The 26,579-nt window shown below is 46.5% G+C and overlaps 1 protein-coding gene across 2 annotated transcripts; it reads right to left on the reverse strand.

Moving 5' to 3' along the window:
- KPNB1 (karyopherin subunit beta 1) lies at positions 1-26,149 on the reverse strand (the record flags this gene model as incomplete). 2 transcript variants are annotated; one of them, XM_082331765.1, is made up of 22 exons in its annotated part: positions 25,955-26,149; positions 25,609-25,667; positions 22,325-22,507; positions 20,662-20,862; positions 18,868-19,020; positions 17,697-17,756; positions 17,264-17,353; positions 16,729-16,839; positions 14,997-15,098; positions 13,558-13,782; positions 12,935-13,126; positions 11,431-11,561; positions 10,057-10,204; positions 9,658-9,729; positions 7,196-7,340; positions 5,423-5,505; positions 4,687-4,794; positions 4,285-4,428; positions 4,090-4,195; positions 3,627-3,741; positions 2,878-3,039; positions 1-2,195 (listed from the first exon to the last, which is right to left on the reverse strand). In XM_082331765.1, coding segments are annotated over exons 1-22 (2,631 nt in total). In that variant the 5' UTR covers positions 25,995-26,149. The 2 variants fall into 2 exon arrangements, with proteins under 2 accessions (XP_082187891.1, XP_082187890.1); XM_082331764.1 differs by lacking the exon at positions 1-2,195 and having other exon boundaries at positions 2,874-3,039; positions 25,955-26,018.
- Between the last annotated feature and the right edge of the window lie 430 nt (positions 26,150-26,579).

Consider the following 26,579-nt stretch of genomic DNA (forward strand, 5'->3'; position numbering starts at 1 on the left):
TTCTTTTTTTATATTTTTTTTTTTTAGGAAATCCCACCCCACCTCGAGAAACAAAATAAAAAGAAAAGGCATTACTAGAAATGTGACCCAGGCCTCTCCCTACTCCGTGCTCCGGAGCTGGCTGGCTCTCCCAGTTCACAGAGCTCCTCCTCTCCTCTCAACACCTGGGATTTTTTATTTTATTTATTATTATTATTTTTTTTTTTTGTACACTGGTTCAAAGTCGGCACTTCGACTGCAATCTGAACCCAGCACTGAAAGGCACATATCTGATACCCTGTACAAGAGCTATTGTGGATGCTGCAGTGCAGATGGGCAACGAAAGTGGACTCCATTGTAATGGATCCTAGGATCAGACCGGGAAAAGGAAATTGGGGAATAAAGCAGATCCTTGCCTGCTTTTTAGAAAAAAGAAAAAAAAGAAAAAAAAAAAAAGAAAAAAAAAGGAAAAAAATACTGACTAAGGTTTTCTACTCTTCCCTCCCACAAGCAGCTTTTAAAAATGCCCATGTTAAACTGCAGATTCAAATGCTGGTAGTATCAACAGCTGCACTAATAAAAATGAAATGAAAAATAGTCTCAAAACCCTGCACCTCCTCCGTTTTCTCTTGGCTTATTGCTGACAATCTAGGATAAGCAAGGGACTATTCCTCAAAAGCAAAAGTCTCATTTAAGAGGAAACGAGAGATTCTGATCCTTCATGTGAAAATAAGACGTTGCATGATTGGGGAAGCAGTAAGCAGCCAATTCATCTCCGAGTTGCCCATCAGACTGTTACTACTCTATTGAAAAAACCAGAAAAAAAAATCGTTAATGGGTTCCCCTTTTACTGGAAAGACCAAGAATACAAAAAGGAAGTATTGGGGAATGTTTGACACCATTTTATTAATCTTCAACTGCAGTGGAAAAATATAACCTTTTACAAGTGCCGTCTTGTGTAAGCTCAAGTCAGTATATATATATTTTATATAAATTTCTTTTTTCCTTTTTTTTGTTTTTGAAGTGCAGCAAGAGACCAATACCACATTAAATTTGATCAAATAAAGAGCACAAAAGGCCAAGCAGTTTCCAAATGGCATTTTATCAGATTTTGTTTGAACATTGAATTTATCCTCATTTTGCAATCCAAAATATTACCTGAAGTTTTATTTTGTTTTTCAACTCTTTGGCACAATTTTTGTGGGTGTTCGGGCTGCTACAGTACAAGTCAGGAGAGATCTTTCCCTTTGCGTTCTCACTGCCAATTCGGAGCACTTAATATTTGTATTTTTGTGTTTTTTGTTTTTTTTTTTTTTTTTTTTTTTTAAGCCTGAAATCTTGTTTGACAATTTATTTCTATTCCCTCTAACGCAAGAGTTTTGTTTTTCCCCCATTTCTACATTCACAGTTGAATAATATTAAGGAAGGAAAGGCGCTTTGATGAAACGAGATCATGAAAAGCGTCACTCAGAACGGGAGCTCTGAACATTCGTCAGTGTTTCCCTAAAATAAAAAGCCCTAAAGAGCGACTTTCCTTTTTTTTTTTCTTTTTTTTTTTTTTCCTCTTTTCTTTTTTACATCTCTTATGCTGCATCAGTAGACTGAACTTCGGTTAGTTTATGAAATGCAACAGCTAACCCTTTTTTTGGGAAAAAGATAAACTGCAATGACTTGAAGTTGAGAATGTGGATACCGCCTCATTCACACACACTCACTCCTAGACTGAAAATCCTTCACCCCCTCCTTTTATCCCATGCACCGACAGCATCGTGCGGCAAAGGTTACAGCAGGCGGCTGGAGACCCAGGCTCCATCTCTCTCCAGCAGCCAAAGCCAGACCTCAGACAAAGAGCACCACAGTTGAACCCAGTTTCCTCTCCTCCAAACCGGCCGTTCCCCTTCTGCGCCGGCCACGACAGAGAAGCTAGTCCTGGTCTGTCGGAAGAAGAGACTTGCTCGTTACTCGGACAGAAATCGGTCGTTCCCTCTTCCCGAAGATGGCCGATGCCAGGTTTTCTACGCAAGTCAGTGCTCAGCTCGCTAACAGCGCTGCTGTTGCTGTGGCGGGATTTTCAATGTGGTGTGTTTCAAGCCTCACTCACTCATCCTCTCATTCCCAAACATTCAGCATCCGTGCACACTCCTCACTTCCGGGTTTTTTCAAAAGATTGGAGATTTCCAGTGGGGGTCTCAGGTGTCATCCCAATGGTAACAGATCTGCAAGCAAAAAGGGCCCATCAAAACAAACAAAAAAACCCCCCAACACCACAAAAGCCCAAATTCAGGAGATAAAACTAGCACTAAGCGGAAAAAATTGATTACGAGAGAAATAATGGGGATACTAAAGAACTTCTCGAGGTGGGGCGACACAGCTGTAACAGACTGGCTCTCCCAAATGCAATACACCATCGCGCCCCTCTCCCCAATCTGCTCCTTTTAAAAGGCGCCTCAGTAGAATCGGACTCACAGAGTATCTCAAGTCGGAAGGATCGAGTCCAACTCCCTGCTCCTCGCAGGACTACCTAAAACTAAACCTACGACTAAGAGCATCGTCCAGACGCCCCTCGAACTTCGAGGAGGACCGAGGAGTCAACGGGCTCCAATTATACCGCATTTGAGGAGCGCGGGATCGTCCCCAACTAGCAAGGGTGATGCATTTCACAGTGCAAAAAGCCCTCCAGCCTGCATCTGGTCTTGTGAAAGCCGAGCAGTTCACCGTGTTTCTCGCTTTGCATTTGTTCTGATATGCAAGACCACAGATGGGGCTTGTTGACAGAAAAATAAATGAGAAACAACCTTCTAGAGAACAAGGCTTTTGTGAAGCATCTCTTTCAGACTCAGGAGTTTAGCCAATTTCATAATTATGCAACATGAAAAGGAGGTGGGTGTAATCCCTTACCAAGCTTGATTCTTCAGTTTTCTCAGTTCTTTAGTCGCCCAGGTAGCGAGGGTTTTTGTTTTGTTCGTCTTGGATCTTCTTCCTTCAGTTAGCAGTTCATGTATCATGGGTCTAGCTTCTACTAATTTCAGTACATCTTTTCCAAATGCTGTACACAAATCCCTGAAGAAGAAAAAGAGGCTTTGAGGCTGCGTGCCACAAACAGCTGTGCCAGTACCACTCTGATCAGCTCTTGCTAGCAAAAAGAAATCTGACTCACAGCTAATGTCCTTTTTAAAATGCTGCATATGGTCACTAATTTCAGCAGGAGGAGAGCTGAACAGTTTTCTGAAATTGTGACTAACCGGAGACATTCAGTCTCCTGTCCAAAGACTGATCTCCCCGATGTTCCCATCAGCTCTCCCTCAATGCAACAGAAAAGATTAAAACACCCTGACCCGAGTTTCTCCATACCCAGGCTGGGGCATTTTGTTTTTAAGCCCAGGTCACCCTTGAAAAATCAGAGATCTGGAATTTCTGTAACACACATCCAACTTTCACTTCTACCTACTGGTTTTCACCCTGTCAGTTAAAGGACCTCACCTGCGTAACCACTTCACACCTTGGGTTAGACATCCAACACTAGACCGTAAAAACCCAGAACTGACATTAAATGCTTCAGACAGTCGTAAAAATGCAGCTTTGAATATCGTACAAAGATTTCTATCTAATGAGTGCGCTGTCAGCTGAAATGGGATCGGGATGCTTACCCTATCAGTCCAGCAGCACACGCCACTACTCCATCGGTGTGATCCTCATCCCCAGCAATGTGGTCAATGTAAGACAGAATAAATTCTACTCTGGGCTGCACCAGCATCACGTCCGCTGAAAGAAAACAGCTTTGTTATAGCAGGGTGAAACACAGTTCATGTTTAATAGTCTGTCCTTCAAAAGGGATTCCAGTATTCCCCCTCCGACAGCCAGAATTTGACCCCAGAAGAGCCCTCCGAGATAGGGAGGGGAAAAACTGCCGGAGGAAGAGGAACCGTAGCGAAGGGCTCTAAACCCCCTCCCTGCTCATGGCAGCAGAGCGTTCGCTCCCACGCAGACGGGAGTGAACAAGGAGACGTCCATAGACGTGACAACAACCCTGAAACAGCTTGTCAAGCAGCTCTTCCCATCTCCCCATGTCATTTCAGGCACAGGAACACCGCAGCAGGACAGAGTACTCACGGTGCACGTTTTCTTGGTCTCCCTTCAATCCTTGGATGATGCCAGTGTAAGCTTCCAGGCAGCCCTCCCTCAACTCGTTCAGGTAATCCACCATGTCATAGTCAGACTGGAAAGGCAACAGGAAAGCACACTTCAGCAACGCCCTTACTCATTTACGATTTTAATGAAGGAACTGGAGGTACGCTGTTGGCTTACCTTATCAACCTGCGCTTGGGAAGCCTGCTGGAGGGTATTCAGTACGACATCCAGGTACTTCTTAAATTCTCCTCCAATGGCAAGGGCAATATCGCCAAACACCGAGAGAATCTGAGGCTTCACAGACCTATGAACATTTTCATTCTGGAAGAGATTTCAGCACCATTACATTCAATTGCACTTCTTTTTAAGGGGGGAAGAGCTAATAAATTAAGACATTTACTTGAAATGTAAATCCTTACCCCCAATAAGTTTGGATTCCATTCAAATAGTAAGCAAGATAGTTGTCAAACACGAGATCTTCAGAGCATGCCTAACACTTCTGCTTCTCCCACCTCCCACTTTCTTCTCAGTGTGCAAGCCAACTGTTACTAACTGGCTAATGAGAAGGTAAACACTCACCCCCAAGTTCTCCAAGAGCAGCTGCATAACCTCATCACAAAAAGGCAAGATGTTGGATTGCAGGGCTCTGCATAAGTCACCAACCAGGCCCACTGCAGCCAGACAAACCTGCAAATAGAACAGCAAGTAAGACACCCACCCAGTGAGTCAGTCTTCCATGCTCTATCCTTACAGCTTCAGCTTATTAAAGCACTAAGTAGTGGCGAGAGCCTGCAGCCATTAAACCACCAAGAATAACGACCCTCATATAGCAGCTGATGAGTCCCTGCTTCCTTAACCATTTTCATCAAAGCTGCAAAGAGCTGAGCTTGCTTCCCCAAGGGGGAGGGCAAGAGACCCAGATGCCAACAAAGTGACAGGTACTCGGTCTGAACAAACGCTACCAAATTCAGCGGCCCGGTGGTCTGAACATCCACCGCACAGCGAGTACCATGACTTGACCTTCTAATGGAAAGTCACAGCCAGTAGCAACCTCTTTCCTCATCAAGGCCAACTAATACACAGCCACTGTGAAAACACAGGTGTCAAGTCAATGAAGGCCTTCTGCTGAATTAAACAGAAGAGTCTAAATTTGTGCATGCAGCCAGTAATTAGAGAAAAATCTACGGGGCTCCAATTTTTGTTTCATCACCAGAAGCTGTGGTATTTTACAGATGCACACCTGCTGAACTCAGCATCTGTGAGCAGATGAGAATTTAGAGATTGTGAACACAGGGCTGCCTGGTTTGACCTCTACCTGGTACTCAGCATAGTTCTTCAGTCCAATGCCAAGGAACGGTTTGAAGGCATCCATGTACTTCAGAAACTCTCCACCTAAGACTGTTGCACAGAAAATAGTCTAGTTAGCAAAAAATCCCAACCTACGACGTATTTGCTGGTGTTCAACAAAACAGAAACCCACCGTTATATTCCACCCAAAACCAGCACCTCTATGTTCCACAGAAGCACAACAAATCAATTCTCACACAAAAACGGAGCATCAGCGAAGTACATCCGTTGGGACTAAACTTGAGATTCAAAAAAACTCAATTCTTTGCAGGCCTTGGAAGACAGACAACCCCCTCCTGTGCTCAGAAAGGATGCCGAGATCTTCCTGACTGAGCAGACCCATCGGAGGGAGAGGGACACGGCGACGCGCTGCAGACGGGGCTCGGCACTGTTACGTCGCTCTGCATCAGCTGAAAACTCAACGCCTTTTCACATCGCTTTGCTGCCACAACAGCTGTAACGTCTGCCTTTTGGAAACAGCTGCTCAGCCTCCTTGGAGCCATGCAGTTCAAGCAGGGCACTCTTCAGTATGTTTATATTTAAGGAATATTTGAAATAAAATATTTCTGCTCTTCTCCGCTAACTCCTACCTTTCCCAAGTCACTTGCATTACTAAGACTGTGCATGCAGGCTTATCTATGCAAAAGTGAAAAGGCCTTTGTCCCAAGAGGATACACACTTTCATTTTCACTTGTTGGTTAGCTTGCAATGATCCCACTCAACCTTCTCATTCACTTCCCAGCTTCCTCAGGCAATTCCCCTAAATGCTCCCAAGAGCAGTCAGAGGGGTGCCCGCCAAGGACCTGCTCTCCAAAACATGCTACTGTCCGAAGCGGCTACTCCAAAAAGCCAAAACTCTTGCTGCACTTACAAGGTGTCCTGTGTTCTCAGGGCAATCAGGCATTTAATTCTACTAGAAATAGGTCCCGTCACCTGCTCAGACCCTCAACAGGCTAGCCAGGATACCAGCCTCAGGAAAAAGGGAAGACTCAAACGAGCCTCCTTACAAACCCATCTCCCTGAAGACCCATTTCCCAATCGTGCGTGGCTTTTACTGGAGATAAGGCGGGGGCGTTAGGCAACGAGGTTACACCTTGACTTTCAACAGCACCTCAACTTTCACACATGTAGCATTTGACAACAGCGTGTGTTCCTAGAGCTCCAGATGATGCCACAGCCACCACCTTCTAAACCTGAACCACGAAGCTCAATCTGCTTGGGATACCGCAACCCAAATGTTATTTTACTTCACCCATTCTGACCCACTCTAACACTGATCTTTGCCACCATGATTTCTTTTAAACAAGAACAACGACTATAATCCACGACCGACAACGCTCCACAAAACAACCACGGGTCGCAGGCGGCGGCAAGTATGAATCATTACGTTAACCTTAAACCTGTCCTGCAGCAGCACGAAGAGAGCAGGTTCCCGTTGTGCTGGGCACCGTACAAAGTAGCACTAGGGTTTTGTTTTTTTTTTATGGCAGAATTTGCATTGTAGCTACATTATTAACAGAAAACAAACCATTCATTCACAAAACACAACCTAGCGTAACCGGCCAGTCTCAGAGCTTCACAGATAGATGTGGTGAGATATGTGGTCAAAACCATACCTCAAGCAAAACCAGGAACTAATGATGTTTTTTGCCATATAGTCAAAAAGAGAAGGAAGCAAACGGGTTCCGTCCCAGCTCTGCCTGCCCCCGAACATAACCCTGCTCTGCAGCGCAGGACTGACCTTCTACCAGGGTGCTGACCGCCATCAAGGCATCCTCCTGCACGCCCCCCGAGCCCGCTGTGCTCTGGAACATTCTCAGCAGAGATGCCATCACCACGTCGGAGATCTGCAAAGCATCCTGGTGCTGGACCTTCCGGAGGACGTTCTGGGTGGGAATGGAGAAAGAAATTGTAATTGCTTCCATCTATGCAAGGCTGAATCGTGCCTTTACAGCTCCTGCGCTAGCTCCCAACACTCGTGACCACGTTGGGCTGCTAAAAAGGAAGCTGCTGTTTGAACTCTGCTGCTGCAAAAATATGCTTTGTCAGTGCAAGCGCAAAGTCCCATTCATTTTAGCTGCATTCAATTTTCCAGCTACAGAACAAGCTGAATTTACCTTTCCTGCTGCATAGGCTATTCTCCAGGCTTTCCATTTGTAAGCTGGCATTACACACGACCAGCCCAAATTCAGCCCTATAAAAAAAAGCTCTTTTCCATCACAGCAATGCGACCGCAATCTCTTACTGCGCGTAAGCTTTGCTTCTAAACCACAGAATTCAACTTCAGAAATACGACATGAGAACGTCCTTACTGCTAACTGCAGTCAAACCTCTCCTACCCGGGATGAGCAGAGAATAAATTAACATACGACCAATGCAAAATAGGTTTACAGGAACATGTTTAGCGCTGAGGTGTTTGAAAAGCAAAACTGATTTCTGGAGAGAGCAGAGGCAGCCTTACACACAGGCAGAGCAGGCTGGCGAGCACACGTGTGCTCTGTGTTATCCAGCACACTGCAGTGAGCAGAAGGGGCAAGGAAACACCCCAGGTAAATACCTGAGCTTAACCTATGCTCTGCTCCTACCGTACAGCTCTGACCGTCCCTTTCAGCACGTGAACTACAGAACACAGCTTTGATGTATCCTTATTTAAAAGAAATTTGCATTTCCTATGACAAGAGAAAGACTGATTCCTTAACCTGCAGAGGAAAAAATTATTTCCAGTCTATTCTTCAAACTGAGTCACTCCAAGAGAGATTGACTTTGACTGTTTAAATAATTGGTCTTGATTTTCTTGTTCCATTTAAATATTAACAAATGTTTTTCCTCTGCTGGATGTTCATAATTGTATTTCCAGCAGAAGAGAAAAAGTATGTAAGAAAGTAGTATATTTGACTATGTAACATTGAAAATAATCTCCCTGCTGATTTTTACTGAGTGGTATTCAAGTATCTGCTGCAACTACTGTAAATACTTAAGGTTCAGATTGTGCGATAATGAAGAAACACGTTACAAATTAAAACTAGCAGTTTAATTCCACCTGTCCTGAAGGAGATCAGTGCTCACACTGTGCCGAAAGGAGAGCTCCCAGATGCTGAAGTCTCCCCATTAACGCCCACCATAAGGACAGATTATTCCCATCTACCCATTATTTGAAAAATTACCCTAAAAATTGGAGAGTGAAAGTAACAGCTGATGCTATGGGCTTTTGAACAAGAAGGATGAAGTTAATGATTTCTCGAAACAACCTGGAGACAAGCCCCAGGAGACCTCCTAACCTCGCTTAAGAGAGCGAGAAGCTAAAACCAATAGAAACAGGCTGTTACCTGCGGGCGAGGAAAAGGCTTCTTTTCCTGGGCTAACAGGAATGGAAGAAAAACTGCAGAGAAGAGGTACCACCATCCAACAAAGGAATAAATCTGAGTAGAGACAGATACTCTGCTCTGCTTTTATTTCAGGTTACGTAGTACTGTTACCCCTCCAGAAGAAAACGCTCCTTTCTTCTCCGAGCGGCACGGAGCTGCGTTGATGCCGAATCTCCGTCTATAATAGTTTTAAAGCTGCACCTTGTAAATGTTAATAAGCTAGGCACGACAGCACCGCACCGCCCTTCCTGCAGTGCAAACGGGAAAGCTTCGATATCAAATACCACCTATTTCAGAGGACGGCCTGATCGATCTCCTGAGTGCTTTTTGGGGGGAAAAAAGTGGCTGTTTTCAGTGGGCTTTGTAGGGGTAAGCAAGGAACCGAAAGGCGCTAGTACTCCAAGTCACACGGGCTGTTCATTACCAGATGTTTAACTTCAAGGACACTCAGTGCATTTTAATTAGTGCCATTTTAAATAAGAACACCAACCACAAGAGGCAGATGAACGAATTAAAGCCATTATGGAGTTTTTTTTGTCTGTGCCAACCAAAGCGATTGTTCAGCCTGTAGCCAACATAAGAGCTAATCTGAAAGCATATACAATCTTTAACATGCCGCATACAGTGTTCTTTATTCACATTGCCCTAAATTTTATAAGCCGTACTCTACTGAAGCCTTCTGAACCTTGTATCACCTCCCACATGTCAGCTGGGACACAAGATCCCATTTCCTCATTCAGATCTCATCAACAGGACCAAGTCTGCATCCTCAGGGGCACAGAGATGTCTCTAGAACTGCCTCTTTCCCATAACCACAAGACAGGAGACAGGAACTTACCTGTAGAGTAGCGCAAAGAAGAGACTGAAGATCATTGAACTGGATTCTATCCGAAGTGCTCTGGATATGAGACTGAAAAAGAACAAAACCCCACGTGTGAAAAGCCTGCAGCTCAGTCCACGCAAACCCAGCGGGTTTTGACAGCACTATGAGTTGCACAGATTCAATTTTAAATATTTGTTTCTTCAAATTTAAGGCAAGAGGTACTGTTCGGAAGCTTAATATATCTAACCTATATATAAAAATAATAAAAAATGCACTCTACTACAAGATACGCAGTCAGCAACAAAACACATTTTTCTACACCAGATGAAGCCACAGCACAACAGCAACATCACACCTACTTAGTTTCCTTAAACCCCTTACCGTAACCGGGGCTTAAAACTCGAGTTTACCTACCTCCATCTGCAGCACTTGCTGAAGTCGTTCCATGATGACCAGAGTTGTCTTTTGGACAGCAGGGTAACAGTCCTTGGCACTGTTTTTCACTATTTCCATGAGAGATTCATATGCAGAACTCCTCAAGTTATTCTGGTGTCCATCAGGCCTGTAACAGAAGGAATATATTTGCAGCTCCCAGTGCTCAGGCTTGCTTAGAAACAGACTTTTTTTTTTAGTAAATCGGTAACAGCTAAATTTTAGTGTTGTGACAAGCAGAAGCACTTGCATTCCTGTATTCCAAGACTTGAAAGTAAAGGAAATTTGTGAAGCCACTTTTGGAACATTTTTTCGTTTGCTATTAATAATGACTTCCAATATCTTCAGTCAGTAGCAGCAAGTACAGGAGCAGAAAAAGCCTCAAACCCACATCTTCCAGTGTGCTGTTGTCCTGCCTGGGAAGAGGTGGTCTCACGAGGTGAGCAGCATACATTACTAGCTCTCCAACATCCTTCCGAGACGCCAGTGAGGGTGTTAAATTTGAAATAAAGACAGCTGAGATCTATGCTAAGACGACTGATGGACTTCAGAGCCTTGAGCTAGACACTACACTTCTGGTTGAATGGAAATGAGACAGGAAGAGTTTAGACTTTGAACCGCTCAGACAGGGACACCATTTACGAAGAAGCAGTCCTGCAGCAAAAGGCTTCAACTGACGACTGAATTGATCCAAGGATTGAACTCTGAGCTGTCAAGATTTATGCGACCTTCAAGGCAGAATACGACTTCAGCATTACCCTTATTTTTGCATCTGCAGAACTGAGAAAATACTTTGCCTCATCTATTTATTTATATTTCAACTTAGTTGGGAAAGAGACAGTATCGAGCCTAACTAGGTCCTCGGCTCTCCTGGGAGTACCTGGTGCTAATGTAATGGATGTAGCACTACAGCAACAACCACAGCATAAAACAATCACAGTAAAACGAACTGTACGATACACACAGATTTCCAATTATCTCTTGCTGCAATCCTGATTATTCAGTGGCCTTGTAGCCAACCTTGAGAGTTTTATCACTATGGTACAAAAAGATGCGCACAGTCCTAAACTGTGCTCGGAAACTTCAAAGAAAAACATGGAAGAGGCGCTCTTGGAGGAAACCCCAGACTTACTAAAAGCAGATATGGATAAAACACTGAGAAATTATTCTGTGTGAATAGCTTTCTTCCTGGGGATTAGCATTCTATATTCCACGTGATACCAAAAAAGCCTGGTTCTGATAAAACCATTCAGATCTAAGCTGCAAGAGAAAGAGGACCAACAGTCTGAAGTAATGGGGGGGGGGGGGGGGGGAAGGGCATCTTTGCAGAGCTTAAGCCAGCCAGTGTAGTGTTACCTATCTGCGGTCTCCAGAAGTTTCTGAACTATTAGCTCAAATGAAGAGGATAAGCAGTAGGTTGCTGGTTCTTCCTGATCATCAGCTACATCTGCAGCTTCATAGGCAGCTTCAGCAAGACTAGAGAAGGCCTGAAACACAGAACAACCGTTCCTATTACTCAAATGAGTTCACCCTCACGAGTCCAGAAACATATATTCCAACAGTTTTCATTCTAACAAAACAAACCCCCAAAAAACCCCAAACATGTGCAGGATTAACAGCTCCCTTCAGGAACAGCAAATTGTTCAGTGCACTGAACTTTGGTGCAACAGCGGTGAAAATTTCAACAACTTAAAACGTAGCATTAACACCCTGTCTGCAGTCAAACCTGTGCCCAGCGTTACTGGTCTCAACAACTGGTAGTTGTCAAGAATCAAACGGAGTAAAGGCAGATTGCTTGAACCTCGCAGGGTATTAACAGATTCTACCCACTCTCCAACATCATCATCACAAGTTAAAATTCCGGTTCAGACAAGGCTGCGGACTGCTTAAATTCCCAACTGCAGAGCAATTTTGACTGCTCTGAGAGACAGGTGGATCAGAGGAGTTGAAAGCCTCCTGATTTTCATTGCGATCTAAAAACATATAGTAGTCATCATCTTCAGAATACAAAAGCCACAGCTACATGGACTTTTGCCAGGATCAACGTATTGTGGAAAAGCTTCCGTGCTGACTAGAAGTCTTCAAACCTCTGGAATATGAAGAGAATGAATTCTGTCATTTCTAAAACTTGTTTTGACATAAAATTCTCATCTCTAGCTCAATTCTTATTGAGCAGCTCTCTTAAAAGGCAGTAAGGGACACATCCTCTTTATAGTGAACGATCAGGTATGCTACTTGGTAGTAGACATGCATCAAGACGATGATACAACCAAAGTTAGCAAGCCAACCCAAGGGATTGCAGCTCTAAGTGAACAAAAAGATCTCATGCTCCTTAATGTAGTTCTGGAACCACTGCAGAAGCAGGCTTAGGTAACGGGAAACAAGGTATCTCGTCTCTCCCTTAAGATTAAGGCAGCAATCCAGCTGCCCCCAAGAAAAAAAGCTAAATCCCAGCATGCCTTTTCTAAACAGCTATCACACCTGTTATCAAGGACAGCTTCCACAGCATTTTCAAACCAAAGGCAACTTCTACACTCAGTGAATATCAGCATTTTTTCTCCTTAAAAATCCATTTCTTCCCTTATTCTTTCCTTCCAGAGCCACAAACCAGACTTGAGATAACTTACAGTTAACAACAGTTGTGTGCGCTGGATGACCAAGCCATGAGTCATCTCTGAAATCCATTTAAGTGTGCGAGTATATAGATATAGATATATATATATGTATGTATGTATGTGTGTGTGTGTATATATATATGGGTGTGTGTGTATTCATATATATTCATACATATGAATATGAGCTGCATTCCCCTTGTTGACAGAAACTTCTCATACGCCCAACAGCCAAGGGGCTGCCTTACCCAGCACACGTTGGAGGCCACTCTGGGCTCAGCGCTCAGGCCCTCCATCAGACACTGCAGCAGTGGAGCGAGGTAAATGTCATTGATGGCAGCTTCAGGAAGCATCTCGCAGATCCTGCCCACGGTCCAAGCCGTTGTGTCTCGAACCACAACACTGGGGTCCTTCATTAGTTCTATTAAAGTTGGCATTGCCTAGAACGTAATTGCCATCAGGAGAAAGACGTGAACAAATGCAATATATGGAAATACGAGTTTGCCACTGTTTCTGATTTTAATGTATTCCCTCTGAGATAGCGATAGACTGGGGAGGGGAGGACAGTCGAGATCCAGTTAGGCCACTGTTCTCATATTTTAAGATTCATAAAGTTATTTCCCAGGGGGGAAGACTTGAACTGACGCATCTGGAGCCAGGTATTCTGAAGTCCTGCACGTCCCTGTGATTCAGAGCTATGTAACCCAACTACCTGCCCCAGGCCTACCAAATCTCTCTAAAACATGATTAAAAGGTAGCATCCTTTTGCTTTTCCACAGATTAAGAACAATGTGCAAAGCAGGCATCCTCCTTCAAATAAACCAGAAAGTGTTTGCTCTACAATCCTCCAAGAAAACACAATGAATCTTACCTGTATGACTAGTGGTTTGAGCTGGTTAGGCTCTGGTCCTTCCAAAATGCACCCAAAAGCCATCACAGCTGCATCTCTGTATCGCCAATCTGGATTTTTAATGTGTTCTTTAATAAAGGGCAGCACATGAGGAACAATGTCATCTTCACAGCAGGTCGCCAGGAGCATGAGGCAGACTCCTGCTGCTTTGCAGGGGTTCCAGTCGTCGTCATCATCGTTTTCGTCCTAGGAGGAGAAGAGCACCCCTGGTAAGTCTGGGGGAAAACATCCCTTACCACTCACAGGCAGTGGCATCTTGTTGGATCTACCGCAAGTAACGCTGCCTTATTACCAGGTGTTATATTTAGAAATTAATTCAGGTCTGGAAGTACTAGCTACATCTCTGGCAGAGAAGCAACCTGAGTTATTTGCATCATCTGTACCTTTCCATCCTGGTGTAAGGCTGCTAGCTCTTTACTGACGCACCTACAGTAGCCTCATCCATCTTCCAAACTGCTTCTCTCTCATCTAGGACGAGATTTTGTTCCTTTGATCCATGCCATCTCCTCGCAGAGTGGCCCGCTGTACCAGTTAAATAGCTTCTCCCCCCCAACCGTTAGCTCAGCCACTTCCCAAATTCCTTTGAAGCTGCGTACCTGTGATTCTCTTATCTGTTTTATCTTTTCTGTTTTAACAAGCACTTTAGAACCTCCTGCAATTTAACTCTCCGCATCCAAGCGGACAGCGATACAAACCAAACAGAGAAACAAATCCCTGGATTCGCTAAGAGTACCAAGCATTTTCCCAGTTCATCGCAGTAAGCCAAATGAACTCCAGCTTGTATGGCTTAATTAACAGTTTTATTTTATAATTAGACCTGCTGTAGCAAGTGATTCCATTAATTTTGATTAGACTGTGAAACACAGTCCAAACAAGTCCCTGTGAAGTGCTTAATAGGTACTAAATAAACATGGACTTCACAGCTCAAAAAGTAAAGCTCAAGAATTCCAGAAATTGGGTCTCTAATGACGCAGAGACTGTATATTGGTTTTCATTTCACAAACATTTCGTTAGCAATACAGATAACTATCAAACCCCTTCAGAAACCATAAATACAAGCATGTGTTAACAGAATTCAGCATAAAAATGACACCGTGTGCAGCCTCACAGTCTCAGCCCTAAAAACCGATGCATCATTCAGTCAGAGTGGTGCATGATGTCTCATCACAGACCAAGGACTGCCACTACAGGTGCCCTGAACAAGCACACCGTTAAAAACTCCCCGAGGGGACCTACAGCACCTTTGGGACCAAGCATATCGAGAAGTCACCTAGGCAAGGGAGCAGCGACCGCCACGGATGGTTTGCTCCTCAGTTTGCCACAGCAGCATCGCTGTCCCAGCACTTGAAAGTAGGCATAGTCCATATTTTTTGACATGCAGCGGGGATTTTGCAACTCACCTGTTTTGTTAACGTTTGTGTTAGAATTGGGACCAAATACTGTAGCGCTCCCTTCGCGTAAAATTTGCTAGTGTGCTCTGGAGGCCTTCCTTGCTCTGCTGCCTAGAAAAAAAAAGGTTACAAAATGATTCTCAGTGGCTGTACAGGCATGAGGTCTGAACTACGAACCCCAGTAGACACCAGTTCTCTTTTGCCTGCTTTCCTCTCCTTCCCAACACAAACTTTAAGTTACTATAACACACAGGAACCTCAAGGACACCCCGCACCAATCCCAGTTAAATGTTCAATAAGCAAGTTCCATTTGCCATTCCATACACGTATAAAGCCCCTCATCACATGGTACAAATAAAAATATTTGCAGTTTGCAGTTATGTATCATTAACAAGTGACCCCAAGTAGAAGCAGCAAAAGGTCTTCAGCGTATAAATTCAACCTATGTGCTGCTGACTGTCCTTTTATCCTTGCTATCCTTGCTTTTTTGGGCATTCAACATAAATATATATTTAGCTACTTTTAAAGATGGATATGATTCATCTAGAGCCCTTCAAAGTTTAAGCTATTATTGATCTCTACAGCTAATTTATGCAAACAGCATCTGCATGCAGAACAATACCCCAAATACATCTCCAGCCCCATCCATTGTAAGGGATAATGATTCCTTTTATTTCATCCCATAATTTTATACTTAACTCATAAATAATGTATTGTATAGAATGCGATCAATCTTTTTGCGCACTGGGGTAGGACTAAGTTGCTCACACCTGTAACAGACCCCAAAATCTTTACATGTCAGGGTAACAGAGTCCATTAGGCCTCCAAGCCAGCAGGTAACGCAAGAAATGCTCTCCCTTCAATGGGATACATGTATCTCAACAATTCGAGATGCCATCTTAACAAAGCAACAGCTCAAAGATCTTCGTGATATTGAGAATTTTCTGGTATTATGCTGTACCTAGTATACGTGCTTAATGCACATTTAGGTTAACCTTACAGGAGTAGCTTGAGTTGACTTTGGAATGCTAAAAAGAAATCAGGTAGCTGTCACATACCATTTGCAGAAAACTAGCACTTGTATGTCACAGTGTGTTCTCATCAAACCTGTCAGAGAATCTCTCTCTCAAGCAGCTTCAATTCCCAGCCAGGCTGGCATTAAAACCATTTTGCTCACTTAAAAAGGCAGTTCATCCTAATCTAATCTAGTAAGCAAAAGGGGTTATATTCAAGCTACACCAAGAACTTTACACTAGGCTACAGAGCCTAGAAAATAACCCAAAGAGTTATTAAAGGGAATTCCAAATGGTGGCTCCTGTGCAACCTTAGCTACAAGCTTCGCATTTACCTTGAACGGCAGAATAAATTATATTTATTCTGAGCCCTGGGTAAGACAGCTCCTAGTACCCGAGCTAGCAGCTAAAAACTAAGCTGGGTGCCACAGCACCGCGCTGATGTCTGCGGCGCACGTAACACCCGCAGAGTCGACCAGCCTCGCGGGCTTCGTGCGGCCTCAGGTCTCAGCTTCTGCGACAGACACGCATCACGTCGCATCAGAGTGGTGCGTGATGTCTCGTCCCGGACCCGCGACCGCCGCGCGAGGGGCTCAGGCGGGCTCTCCTACGCTGTTCCACTTGGGAGAACAGGAGGACTTTCAGACGCGGTTCAAAGACACGAGTTCAGCACTCCCAAACGCGATCACAGGCGTTCGCTGCCTTTCAGCGGTCATTTGCGAGCTCACCTCAGACGCCTCTATAGCCAGGTCCATCTCCTCATCGCAGACGTTTGACCAGAACTCTATCCCCTGTAGAGCCACCTCATCTATGTCGCTTTTCATTGCTTCAATGGTTATCTTTAGAAACATGCAAGAAAGGAGGGGAGAGAAGGACGTTTTAGCAAGTTATTTCTCCTGAAATATGCCCCCCGACTTCTGGCCAACTGGTACGAGATTCGAGATCATCTGAAATCGGACACCACATTAGAGTTACTGTTCTTGAAGACAATCTCCTCATTTAGAAGTTTATCAGCTATCAGCACCTCGGGAGGACGGCAGAGCAAGTCAAGCAATCTGCACTGTCCTGACTTTTAGAGTTTCAAGTCTGAAACACCCGATGCTGGTTTCACGGATTTTGCTAGGAGAGAGGGATTCACAGCATGCAGTCACAGTCAAAGAAAAGAAAAACAAATCGGGAACGTAGGAAAACTTTTCCTCTTGGATTACGACAAAGGAGTACAGGAAGATCAGACAACTATATATGAGAAACCTGAATACTCACAGCAAAAAGCGCAGGACCCATGTATGTCTCCATATACTGATAATAAAGGGACATTATCTTCACCAGATTCTGTAAGGCAGCCACTCGTACCTGTCAGAGTAGGAAACGGATCAAAGACGTGACCTTTCTGAGTGCTGTGAAAACCAAGCACAGTTGTAGCCTACCACAGATTAATAACCCAGCCTTTCTGCTGATTTAGTTTACTCCACATCCAATAAGGTCTTTCACAACAAGCGATGTAAATCCTGGTAGCTTACTACTTCTACGTTGAAGTATAAAACTCATTTTGTTTGAGTACTTACACGTGCACCCATCATTTAACAGAATACTGTTTATTTCATGTAACACTTTTCAACTGTTTGTTGCTGCTAGAGGTTCTAGCCAGCTTCCCCAGAAAGGTGCGGTGACAAATTAAGCATTTAACTTCACTCACCCTTGTATCTGGACACTGCGTTGCTTCACAGACTACTTGCATAATAAAGTGCCTTTCAGACTGGAAGGAGAAATAAAAGAACATTAGAACTGCCTTACAAAAACATTAAAGTCTTTGCAAGCCTTCCTGTGGAGGCTGTATTTTGAGTCTGGGCTGGTACAATCACTCATGCAGCACTTCTAAAGATCAAGGAACAGTACAGGTTACCATTCACTGCAGTATTTTAAATCATTTCTTCCCCAAAACAGGAATCCCAGGCTTCCATTTTAAAAAGTGCTTAACAGGCTGTCCAAAATAGAAAGGTACAGCAGAACTAAAGACACCGGCTTTTCGGGGGGAGAACAAAAAAAAAAAAAAAAATCACGCTGTTTCCTGAACTATTTCAGCAATTGCTTCAGGAAACCTCAAAATTCAGTCAGGACACGGATTTCTTGAGGGGCAGCACCTGGATACTTGCATTTTAGTAGGAAGGAACAGACTTATGCCCAGGCTATTCAGAGTACTGAAGCCCAACAGAAATACAGTCTGAATGGATCATGCAATCTCAAATTCTGACTCTAGCTGATCCCCATCAACATCCACCGAAGAGTTGACTAGGGAAAGTTTTAATGAAAAGACCTTCTAAGCTGAAGGTTCAATATTAATTCCATCTTCCCCACACTCTCCCTGGTAGAGACCTAGAGGATAGACTTAATCCGAGAAGGAAAGGAAAAATCAATAGATTTGTCTGTTCTGAGAAGACTCTCATTCTGAGGCCCCTATTCTGAAGGCTTTTACAGGCCTTCCTCCCCCAACAATTTTCAGAGACAAAGTTAAATCTGGATTGCTGCCACACCACTTGAAAGAAAGTGCTGATCCAAGCTTGTACTCTTAGAGCAGCATTATAGAGCAGAGTTTGATTAGGAAGCAGAGAATCTAATAGGCTAAACTCTAAGGTCCGTTCAAATTTATCCGAAAAAAGTCAATGATGCTTCCTTTCCATTGATGAATCTCTGAAGATTCCCACAGTGTTTCTGCATTACAACAACAACATACTGGAATTTACAGAAATGAATCCAAGTCTCAGTTGCAACAGAATTATGCATCAAAATTCAGCGTGGTGCATGATTTCTCATCACAGACCGTGGATTCAGCCCTTGCATTTGAGGCCAAGAATTGTCACCCCCCTCACCTCTTTGTCAAAGTTTGCTTTGGTGAATTCCAAAGAGTTCAGGAGTGCATTAGTAGCTGCTAGCTTCACATTGTTGCTGGGCTCTTCCTTTCTCATTCCCTGGATGATGGCTGTCAGGATCTCATTGGATTTGTCCTGAAGTTGCTCTGGATCCTAGAAGAAGTGTTGATAAAGTTATCTGTCAGCTGGACAACCTTCTCCATATATTAAAGTAACCTCAAAGTTTGATCCTGAAATCTACGGGCAGAAGTTTCAAGACATCAAGGCCAAGAAGCCCTTTGTTCAATGGGAGGATGAGAACACAAGTTCAAGGAATTCATTCAAGACACCATTACGTCTTTACAACTTCTGGGACAGGAAAGAGAAGACTGAATTGAGCACAAAGACTCCAGATATTCAAGTCATGAATGCCAAATAAACTCGATCGTTTCAAATAATAGGTCAACAAGCTTCAGACTACCTGACTTCATTCAATTAGCATGGTAAAAAACACTGACTGTTTTCTAATTCCTTTATATACTGGGCAGAGGTCTACGCCAGCAGTTGCCGTTGATGCTTTTATTGGTAAAGCTGCCAATCTTTTTTAGACATAGAGCAAAAATATATGGCCTGGACCAGCAGCAAGGACAGGTAACTGTTAAGCCCTCAAGGCTTAAAGAATAAAGCTGTGAACATAGACTGATTTTTCTTCGTGGTAAATTTAAGACTGCAAGATCCCCAAATAACTGTATTAATTGTTACATCAGAACTTATCCAGCAGTAGATTCTCAAACTACGGTCACAATGTGACCGACAAACTACAAAACTCTTAAGAGGAATCTTGGTAACAAAATACCCAACCACAAGCCAGGGCATCCAAAAATCTAGAAGCACACGATACATACCACCCAAAGAAACAACAAACACACACCCAAGTCTTGCATGGACTTGTAACAAACAACGCTCGACCCGGAGCACTCCCTCCACACAGCTGTAGATTTCCTCTTTTATTTCCTTGACGCTCCATGAAGCAACCAACCTCCCCAGTGAAACCAGTCCCCCGCAGCCCGATCAAAGCACCAAACAGAAGGTTTCTCTTTCTACCTTCACTATACCGAGGTTCAACCAGCGATATGCCGCACGTACGTTCTCTAAGGCATTCGGTGGCACCAAAAAAGCAGCAGCTGATTTTGGTTTTCAGTGGTAGGTCAGACAGCGCACGGGGTTTTTGCAAGCAATTCACATCAAGATACTTGATGCGACACATCACGATACCGCAAACTACACTGATAAAACCAAGAGACCTTTTGTAGAAGGTGCCTCAAAGAGCTAAATATTCTTGCCTGTGCATCAAAAATTCGTAAATTAAGAATAAAGGGACTCCTCACACAAGATGAGGGTAGTTGTCAGGTTTCCCCAACACAGAAAGGGATCAAACACTTATCACTTGTCTGTAACGTTTTACACAACTGGACGTTCAGCTGAAGTTTTATAACAGCAGCCCTACCATCACACAACCACAGCGACGTATAGACTTAAATCTGCACCTTCGGAAAGATGACCTGGATTTGTGCTGCGAAAGCAGGTCAGTCCTTTCAGACACCATCCTCGCGTGTTTCTGCCCATCGCTCTGTCAGCACAGAGACATCCTCCGGACAAGTATTAAAAGACAGCCACAAGGAAGCATTACAGCATACTAGATACTGAGGTGTGAGAAAGGACAGGCTGGAAGAGAAAAGGTGCTGGGGAGAGGCTGGGCCAGCACTGAAAATATACTTACAATACTACTTAAAATAGTACTTAAAATATACTCACGATATCCTGACAGATGTATCCAATGGCCTCCAACGTCGACTCTTTCATGTGCTCCGTACTGTGCTGATTCGTAACGTTCGCTACCAACTGGGGAATGAGTTCGGGCCACTGGTTCATGGGGATCTCCGCACACGCGATGCCGGCCACGCACTGAGAGGCCGAGCTGGGCCTGTATGTTTCTGTACCCAACGTCTGCAAAACCTGTGGGAGAGATCGGCAGGCGATGGCTTGATGTCAGTGACCAACGAGACGGGCGCGGGCTTGCCACCGAAGTCGTCGCTTGATGTTATTCCAAACACACCCCTTCCTCAATACCGCAGTTGCTTGTTCTGCTTTCTCCCGCTGCAAAGGAGGCCGTGACCACGGACAAATAACGTTTGAAATGAACTTGGCCATGGCTGCCCCTTTCAGGAAGTGAGATAGAGCTGCGCGATTACACGTACTTCTACCACATCCTTTAAATCCCATACACAATGCTATGCGCCATAACGCGCAACAGTGACTCACTGAACAATTCCTGCTGGTTTGTATCATAAAGCAAAATTGCGAAAGCCAAACAAATTGTGGTTTAAAAATCCCCCCCCAAACACCGGAGTGTTTATGCCAAGATAATCTGAATGGGACTGAATAATTTTCTTTTGTTTTAATTGCAATCAATCAGAAGAATGATTTTTTTTTGGGTACTTCCATAATTATTTCTTAATAAAATGAAGGGGTGTGCATTTGTTTCGGCACTTCCAGTTATGCGTCTTCATTTTCCATCTATCCACCTCAGAAATACTGTATTTCTGATGGTACTTGGTGGAAAACAGCAATAAACTCGCTTTGTCAGCTTCAGAACAAAAAAATACGACAGCTCCTGTAACAGTGTAAGTTCCCCTTTCGCTGTCATCGATGTAAATAAAAGACTAAAGTTGTATCATCATCACTCGCCCAACCTTATTCTGCTATACTGGGATTCTATTAACACAAAACCATTACATAAAGCGTATGGCAAACTTGTATCGATTACAAAACGCTGCGTACATCCATGTACGCCTTTGCTCCCGTTAGCCAGAAAACGCTAAGCCACCAGTCCTGCCATTGCGAGTCCCGAACTTTAGTTATCAAAGAACAAAGGAGTCCTCAGACAAATTCACCAACTGTGTGAAAATTTAATATAACTTCCTATTTGAAACTTGCAAATTTTGGACCATATTCTAGTCTTAAAGTTTGCCAGGCCTCGTGGAAACACGTGTGTTCAGACACAGGGTGTGCTTCCGAGATGCCGATGTGGATTGTAAAACAGTTGAGGAAGCTGTTCAAGTACCAGAAAACGCAAACATCAACCCAGCTGCGATCACCCGGTGGGGAAGCCATGCCCATTAGCTCCCGCAATCATACAAGACTATTCAGAGGCTCCTTGTAAAACTATTTACAGGTGTGAATTTAAAAGCAGCAGCCTCGTACCTGTTTGGTTTTCCACCCTAATAATGCCACAGATTAAATACGCTATAAGCAACAAAGTGCCCAAGCAAGTGCAGATGACGTTGCTTGTCTCAGGAAAGGGAGCAGCCAGCCAACGGAAGACTCCTCAGGTGGAAAAGGACAGACAAGACATTCATCACTCGTCCCCCCACCGCGAGAAAACAACAGGCAGAGAACCACAAGTCACAAAACTTACGTAGTTCTTGACTTCCCTGCGGGCGTTGGCGTCGATGGCGAGCCATCTCTGTTGGTACTGGGCCTTAATGTCAGGGTCCTTGGATGTCAGGGAGTTCTTGATCTGCAAGCCGGCGGCCACGCGGGCAACTTGGCTGTTGCCGGGGTTTGCCAGCACTCTGGACAGTTCCACCAGGAAGGTCGGCTGGGGAGAGAAGAGGGCTCAGCACCTGCGCCTGCCTGCTCCTGCCTGCACCTGCCCCTGCCTGCACCTCCCCGCTAACAGGGGGAAAAAAATCCCCATCCACCCAGCGAAACGAGACCACGACTCATTGAGGCTCCTTCTCTACCAGGCCAACAGCAAACCGCCGCCACCGCGCAACGACGGCGGCTCTGTCCCAAGATTATGGGTGTTAAGCTTCTAATTAGAACCGCTGGAAAGCGACGTAAGTAGGCATTGACTTTGCTGGATTTTTTTCAGCTTACTTGGGAGACTGTTACCTTCCGTGCTCCTGCCTGCTTTAAGTATTCCTTTAAATAAACTACTCAGGTCGTATGCCAAGATATGTATTTTCTGGATGGATATCAAACATGGCGAAGAGTAACTCTCTACTACTTATTTCCTTGCTTCAAGGCAAACACCCAAACTATAATCTAACACAGGAATTGTTAAAATGTGAAATCAGACGCTCCTCTGGTGCATTACAAATAGGTTTGTAAGATTACAACCTTGCTTCTCTGCAATCAAAGGTACACAGACATATATAAAGATTCCCCCCCCCCAAAAAAAGCACGGACGTGTGGATAAAAATACCTGACATTCGTGCCACTTGCTTTTGGTGAGAGCTAGTGAGAAATGCCTCCGCATTTAAATCCTTTCCCAATTTGACAGCTTTAGATTTCAGAGACTTCCGCTGTGTACAAGATACAGCTAAAGTTTCAGCAGCGAAGCTTTTTCATTTCACCGGCCCTATAAAGCATTTTGCCTACTAAGAAAAACTTTCTAGGAAATAGTGGAAACAGCTGCGCCATTTTCAAACCCGTTTCGCACCAAGCGGGAACACGGTTTTCCTGAAGAAGTCTAACATACAGTTATAGGTAACCCATTCCTACAACCTCTGTAACAGAACTTAAGATACATACAAAGATTTTAGGGCACCAAAAAGCCCTTTTCAAAACTTAACTTTCCAAAGCTCTACAGAAACATAGAATAAGTCCAGTATCTTGGACTCGACATTTTCAAAGATCAAGCTCAGCTCTTCAAAAAAAAAAATTTCAGTTGGGGTATCCAGCACTCTTCGACATTCAAACTGCAGAATTTGGAAACTAAGATGTGAGACAACTTAAACTGATGAGTGTAAGCCATTAGAGATACTCTGAAATTTTAATGCAATGGACAAAACCCCTGCAAATATACTACTCCAAACCACTTCCCAACCATCAAGATTGCTTACGTTTTATACACTGATTTTATTAAAAGTGAGGAAGCATTAAAAAAAAGTTCACAGGACAAAATCAAAGTGTTGCTGCCACCTTTGAGAAGAAAACTGTACTAAAATTCAAAGGTGAAGAAGCGTCCTTGGATTTCTCACTCATAAATTAGCAAAAATAATTTGTCTTTTCATGGAGCTTTAAGACTAATTCTAGCTAAAAATGAGAAGCACTACATTAAGTGTTCCAGACTTGAGACTCAAAGCAAATGCAGATGCACACGACCTCAGCTCGCACACCTACAGAAGTGTCAATGAAAACCTCAGAAAAGGGTCTAAATTAACTACGGGGAGGAAGGAGGGATGAGGAAGAACAATCCACTCTGCGGGTGCATCGCCATTAACTAACTGGGAGATCACTTCCAGCTCTGGGTGCGGAACCTCTCGCTCGATCCCGTATCTCCTACCCCTTCCCTCTCCCCACCACCCACACGCCACGTACTGGGATGGGAACAGCCCTCAACCCCATATCCTCACTCTCCCGCCTCATCCTCCTGCAAAGCCGAGCCATCAACCGCCCTGGCAGCCTACGCGGAGCTCCTCATCCCCTGCCCTTTCCACGGCGGGGCTGTTCCACGGCCCCATCCCACACCAGGGCACAAATTTTAGCCCCAGCATAAGCTCTGCTGCCTCCGCTTGCTGCCCTGGCTCTCACGAGGGAGCACGTATAAACAAAACCTTGAAAATTTGGCGTACCCCTCAGCTGTTTTAAACGCCTGAAACCCAGGATCGCCAGCAGCTCAAGTACACAGCCCTGAAATACTCCACGTAACACAGCCCAGGGAGCCTCAGTCTAACGGGGGGGATCCTAACACTTAACAAACACCAATTCGGTGAATTTTGACTCAAAACCAACATTTAGCACAAAGGCTACACCGATTCTGAGGGATGCTTCACACACCTTAAAATGGAGCAACAGAAATAAAGACTCTGTGACTTTCCCAGTTTACACCAGTGGAGACCAGTGGTAAGTAATTGCTTAAAAAACGAAGGATGCCAGTTTTGCTGGTGACGATATGGCGTGTGCGACAGCTACACCACCGAAACGGCAGGAGCCGGCACCCCCCGCAACGCCAGCCGCCCTCCGGGAGAGCCCGGTGCCGCCGCCAGCCCTTCCCCGCCGCCCAGCAGCTGCAGCACCGCACCTTGACTAAGCAAAAATCCTGCTCCGCCGCCCGCGAGCCCAACTTCCCCCGTTCCAGCGCAGGGACGAGACGTGGGGTGGGGGTTTTTCTTTCCCTTTCTTTCCTTTTTTTTCTTTTTTTTTTTTAAATATTTTTAAGAAGGCCACAGGGAGGCCCCCAGCCCCGGGCGCCCGGCGGAGCTCCCCTCCCTTCCCCCGGGGGGAAGCCACAAGCCCCTGACCTCCCCTGACCGCCCCCCTCCCCAGGCCGGCGGGGCTCCAGGGCTGCTCCGGCGCTCCCGTCCCGCCGCCACCCGCCTGCGCGGAGGCTCCGAGGCCGATGCCGGTGCGGGGAGGGGGGGGATCCCGGGGGGGATCCCGGGGCCGCCCGGCCGGGGAGGGCGGCGGGGCCGGGCGGCGCCCGGGGCAGCGATGGCCGCGGCCGCACATGGCCCGCGGCCGCTCCCGCAGCCGGCGCGGCCCCCTCGCCCGGCGCCGCGTTCCTATTGGCTGGCGGGGGGAGAGGACGCGCTGCTATTGGCTGGGCGCGGCGGCCGGGCGCGGGCAGGGTAGGCTGCGCTCCATGGCGGTTCGGCCTGGCCGGGCGGGGCGGGGGGGAGGGGGGGGAAGGGGAGCGCCCGCCACCGGCCCCGCCACCCCCGGTCCGGTCCCCGCCGCCCCCCGGGCGCTCACCAGGTTCTCGATGGCCGCCTGCTCCAGGAACTTCTGTGCCGCCTCGAGCTCGGAGCGGTCTGCGGAGGGAGGGAAACCGGGTGGGGGGGGGGGGGAAGGGAAACCGGCGTCAGTCAGCGGGAGCGCGGGGCCCAACCGCCCGGCCCTCAGGCGCCGCCGGCGGACACCGCGGCCGAGCCCCTCCGCCCCGCTTCCCCCCCCCGCGGCCTTCCCCGCCGCCGCCCACGCCCCTCCCGGGGCCGGGGCCGCCGCCTCGGCCGCCCCAGGGGTGCGCGGCCCCCGCCCCGCCCCGCCGGGCCTACCCGCGACCCTCCCTCAGGCCGCCGCCGCGCCGCCCGCGCCCTACCTGGCGAGACCGTCTTCTCTAGGATGGTGATGAGCTCCATGGCGGCGGCGTGGCGGCTCCGGCGCCGGCGGGAGGGGAGAAGGGGGGGGGAGGGAAGCGGGGCGGGCCGGGGCCGGAGGAGGGGAGGGAGGGGAAGGGAAGAAAGACGGGGCCTGCCCCGCGGACGCGGCCGAGGGAGGGGTCCGGCGCGGGGGCCTGGCGGGGCGGGGGCGGCGGGCGGCGGCGGCGGCTCCTGCTGCTGCGGGCGGCGGAGGGAGAAAAGGGCCGCGCGAGCGGGGCGGGCGCGCGCGCGCACACCGAGCGGGGCGGGCGGCGGAGGGATACCACCCGCGGCCCGCCGCCCCGAGCCGCCGCGCTCATTGGTCGCCGGCCTGCGGCGGCGCGCGTTTCTATTGGAGGAGTCGAGAGGGGCGAGGCCATTGGCGGGCAACGGAGAGGAAGGGAAGGGGCGGGGCTTCCGGCGGCGCGCGCGCTGATTGGGCGGTGCCGGGAAGGGCGCCCCGGCCGCGCGGGGGGAGGCGGGCACGTGGGGGCCGCGCGGCGGGCGGGGGCGGGCAGCGGGCACCGGTACCGGGCACCGGCTCCCAGCGCCGCCCGGGCCGGGGCGGCTCCGCCCCGCAGCAGC

Source organism: Platalea leucorodia (assembly GCF_965183815.1).
Source record: "Platalea leucorodia genome assembly, chromosome: 22".
Lineage (NCBI taxonomy): Eukaryota > Metazoa > Chordata > Aves > Pelecaniformes > Threskiornithidae > Platalea > Platalea leucorodia.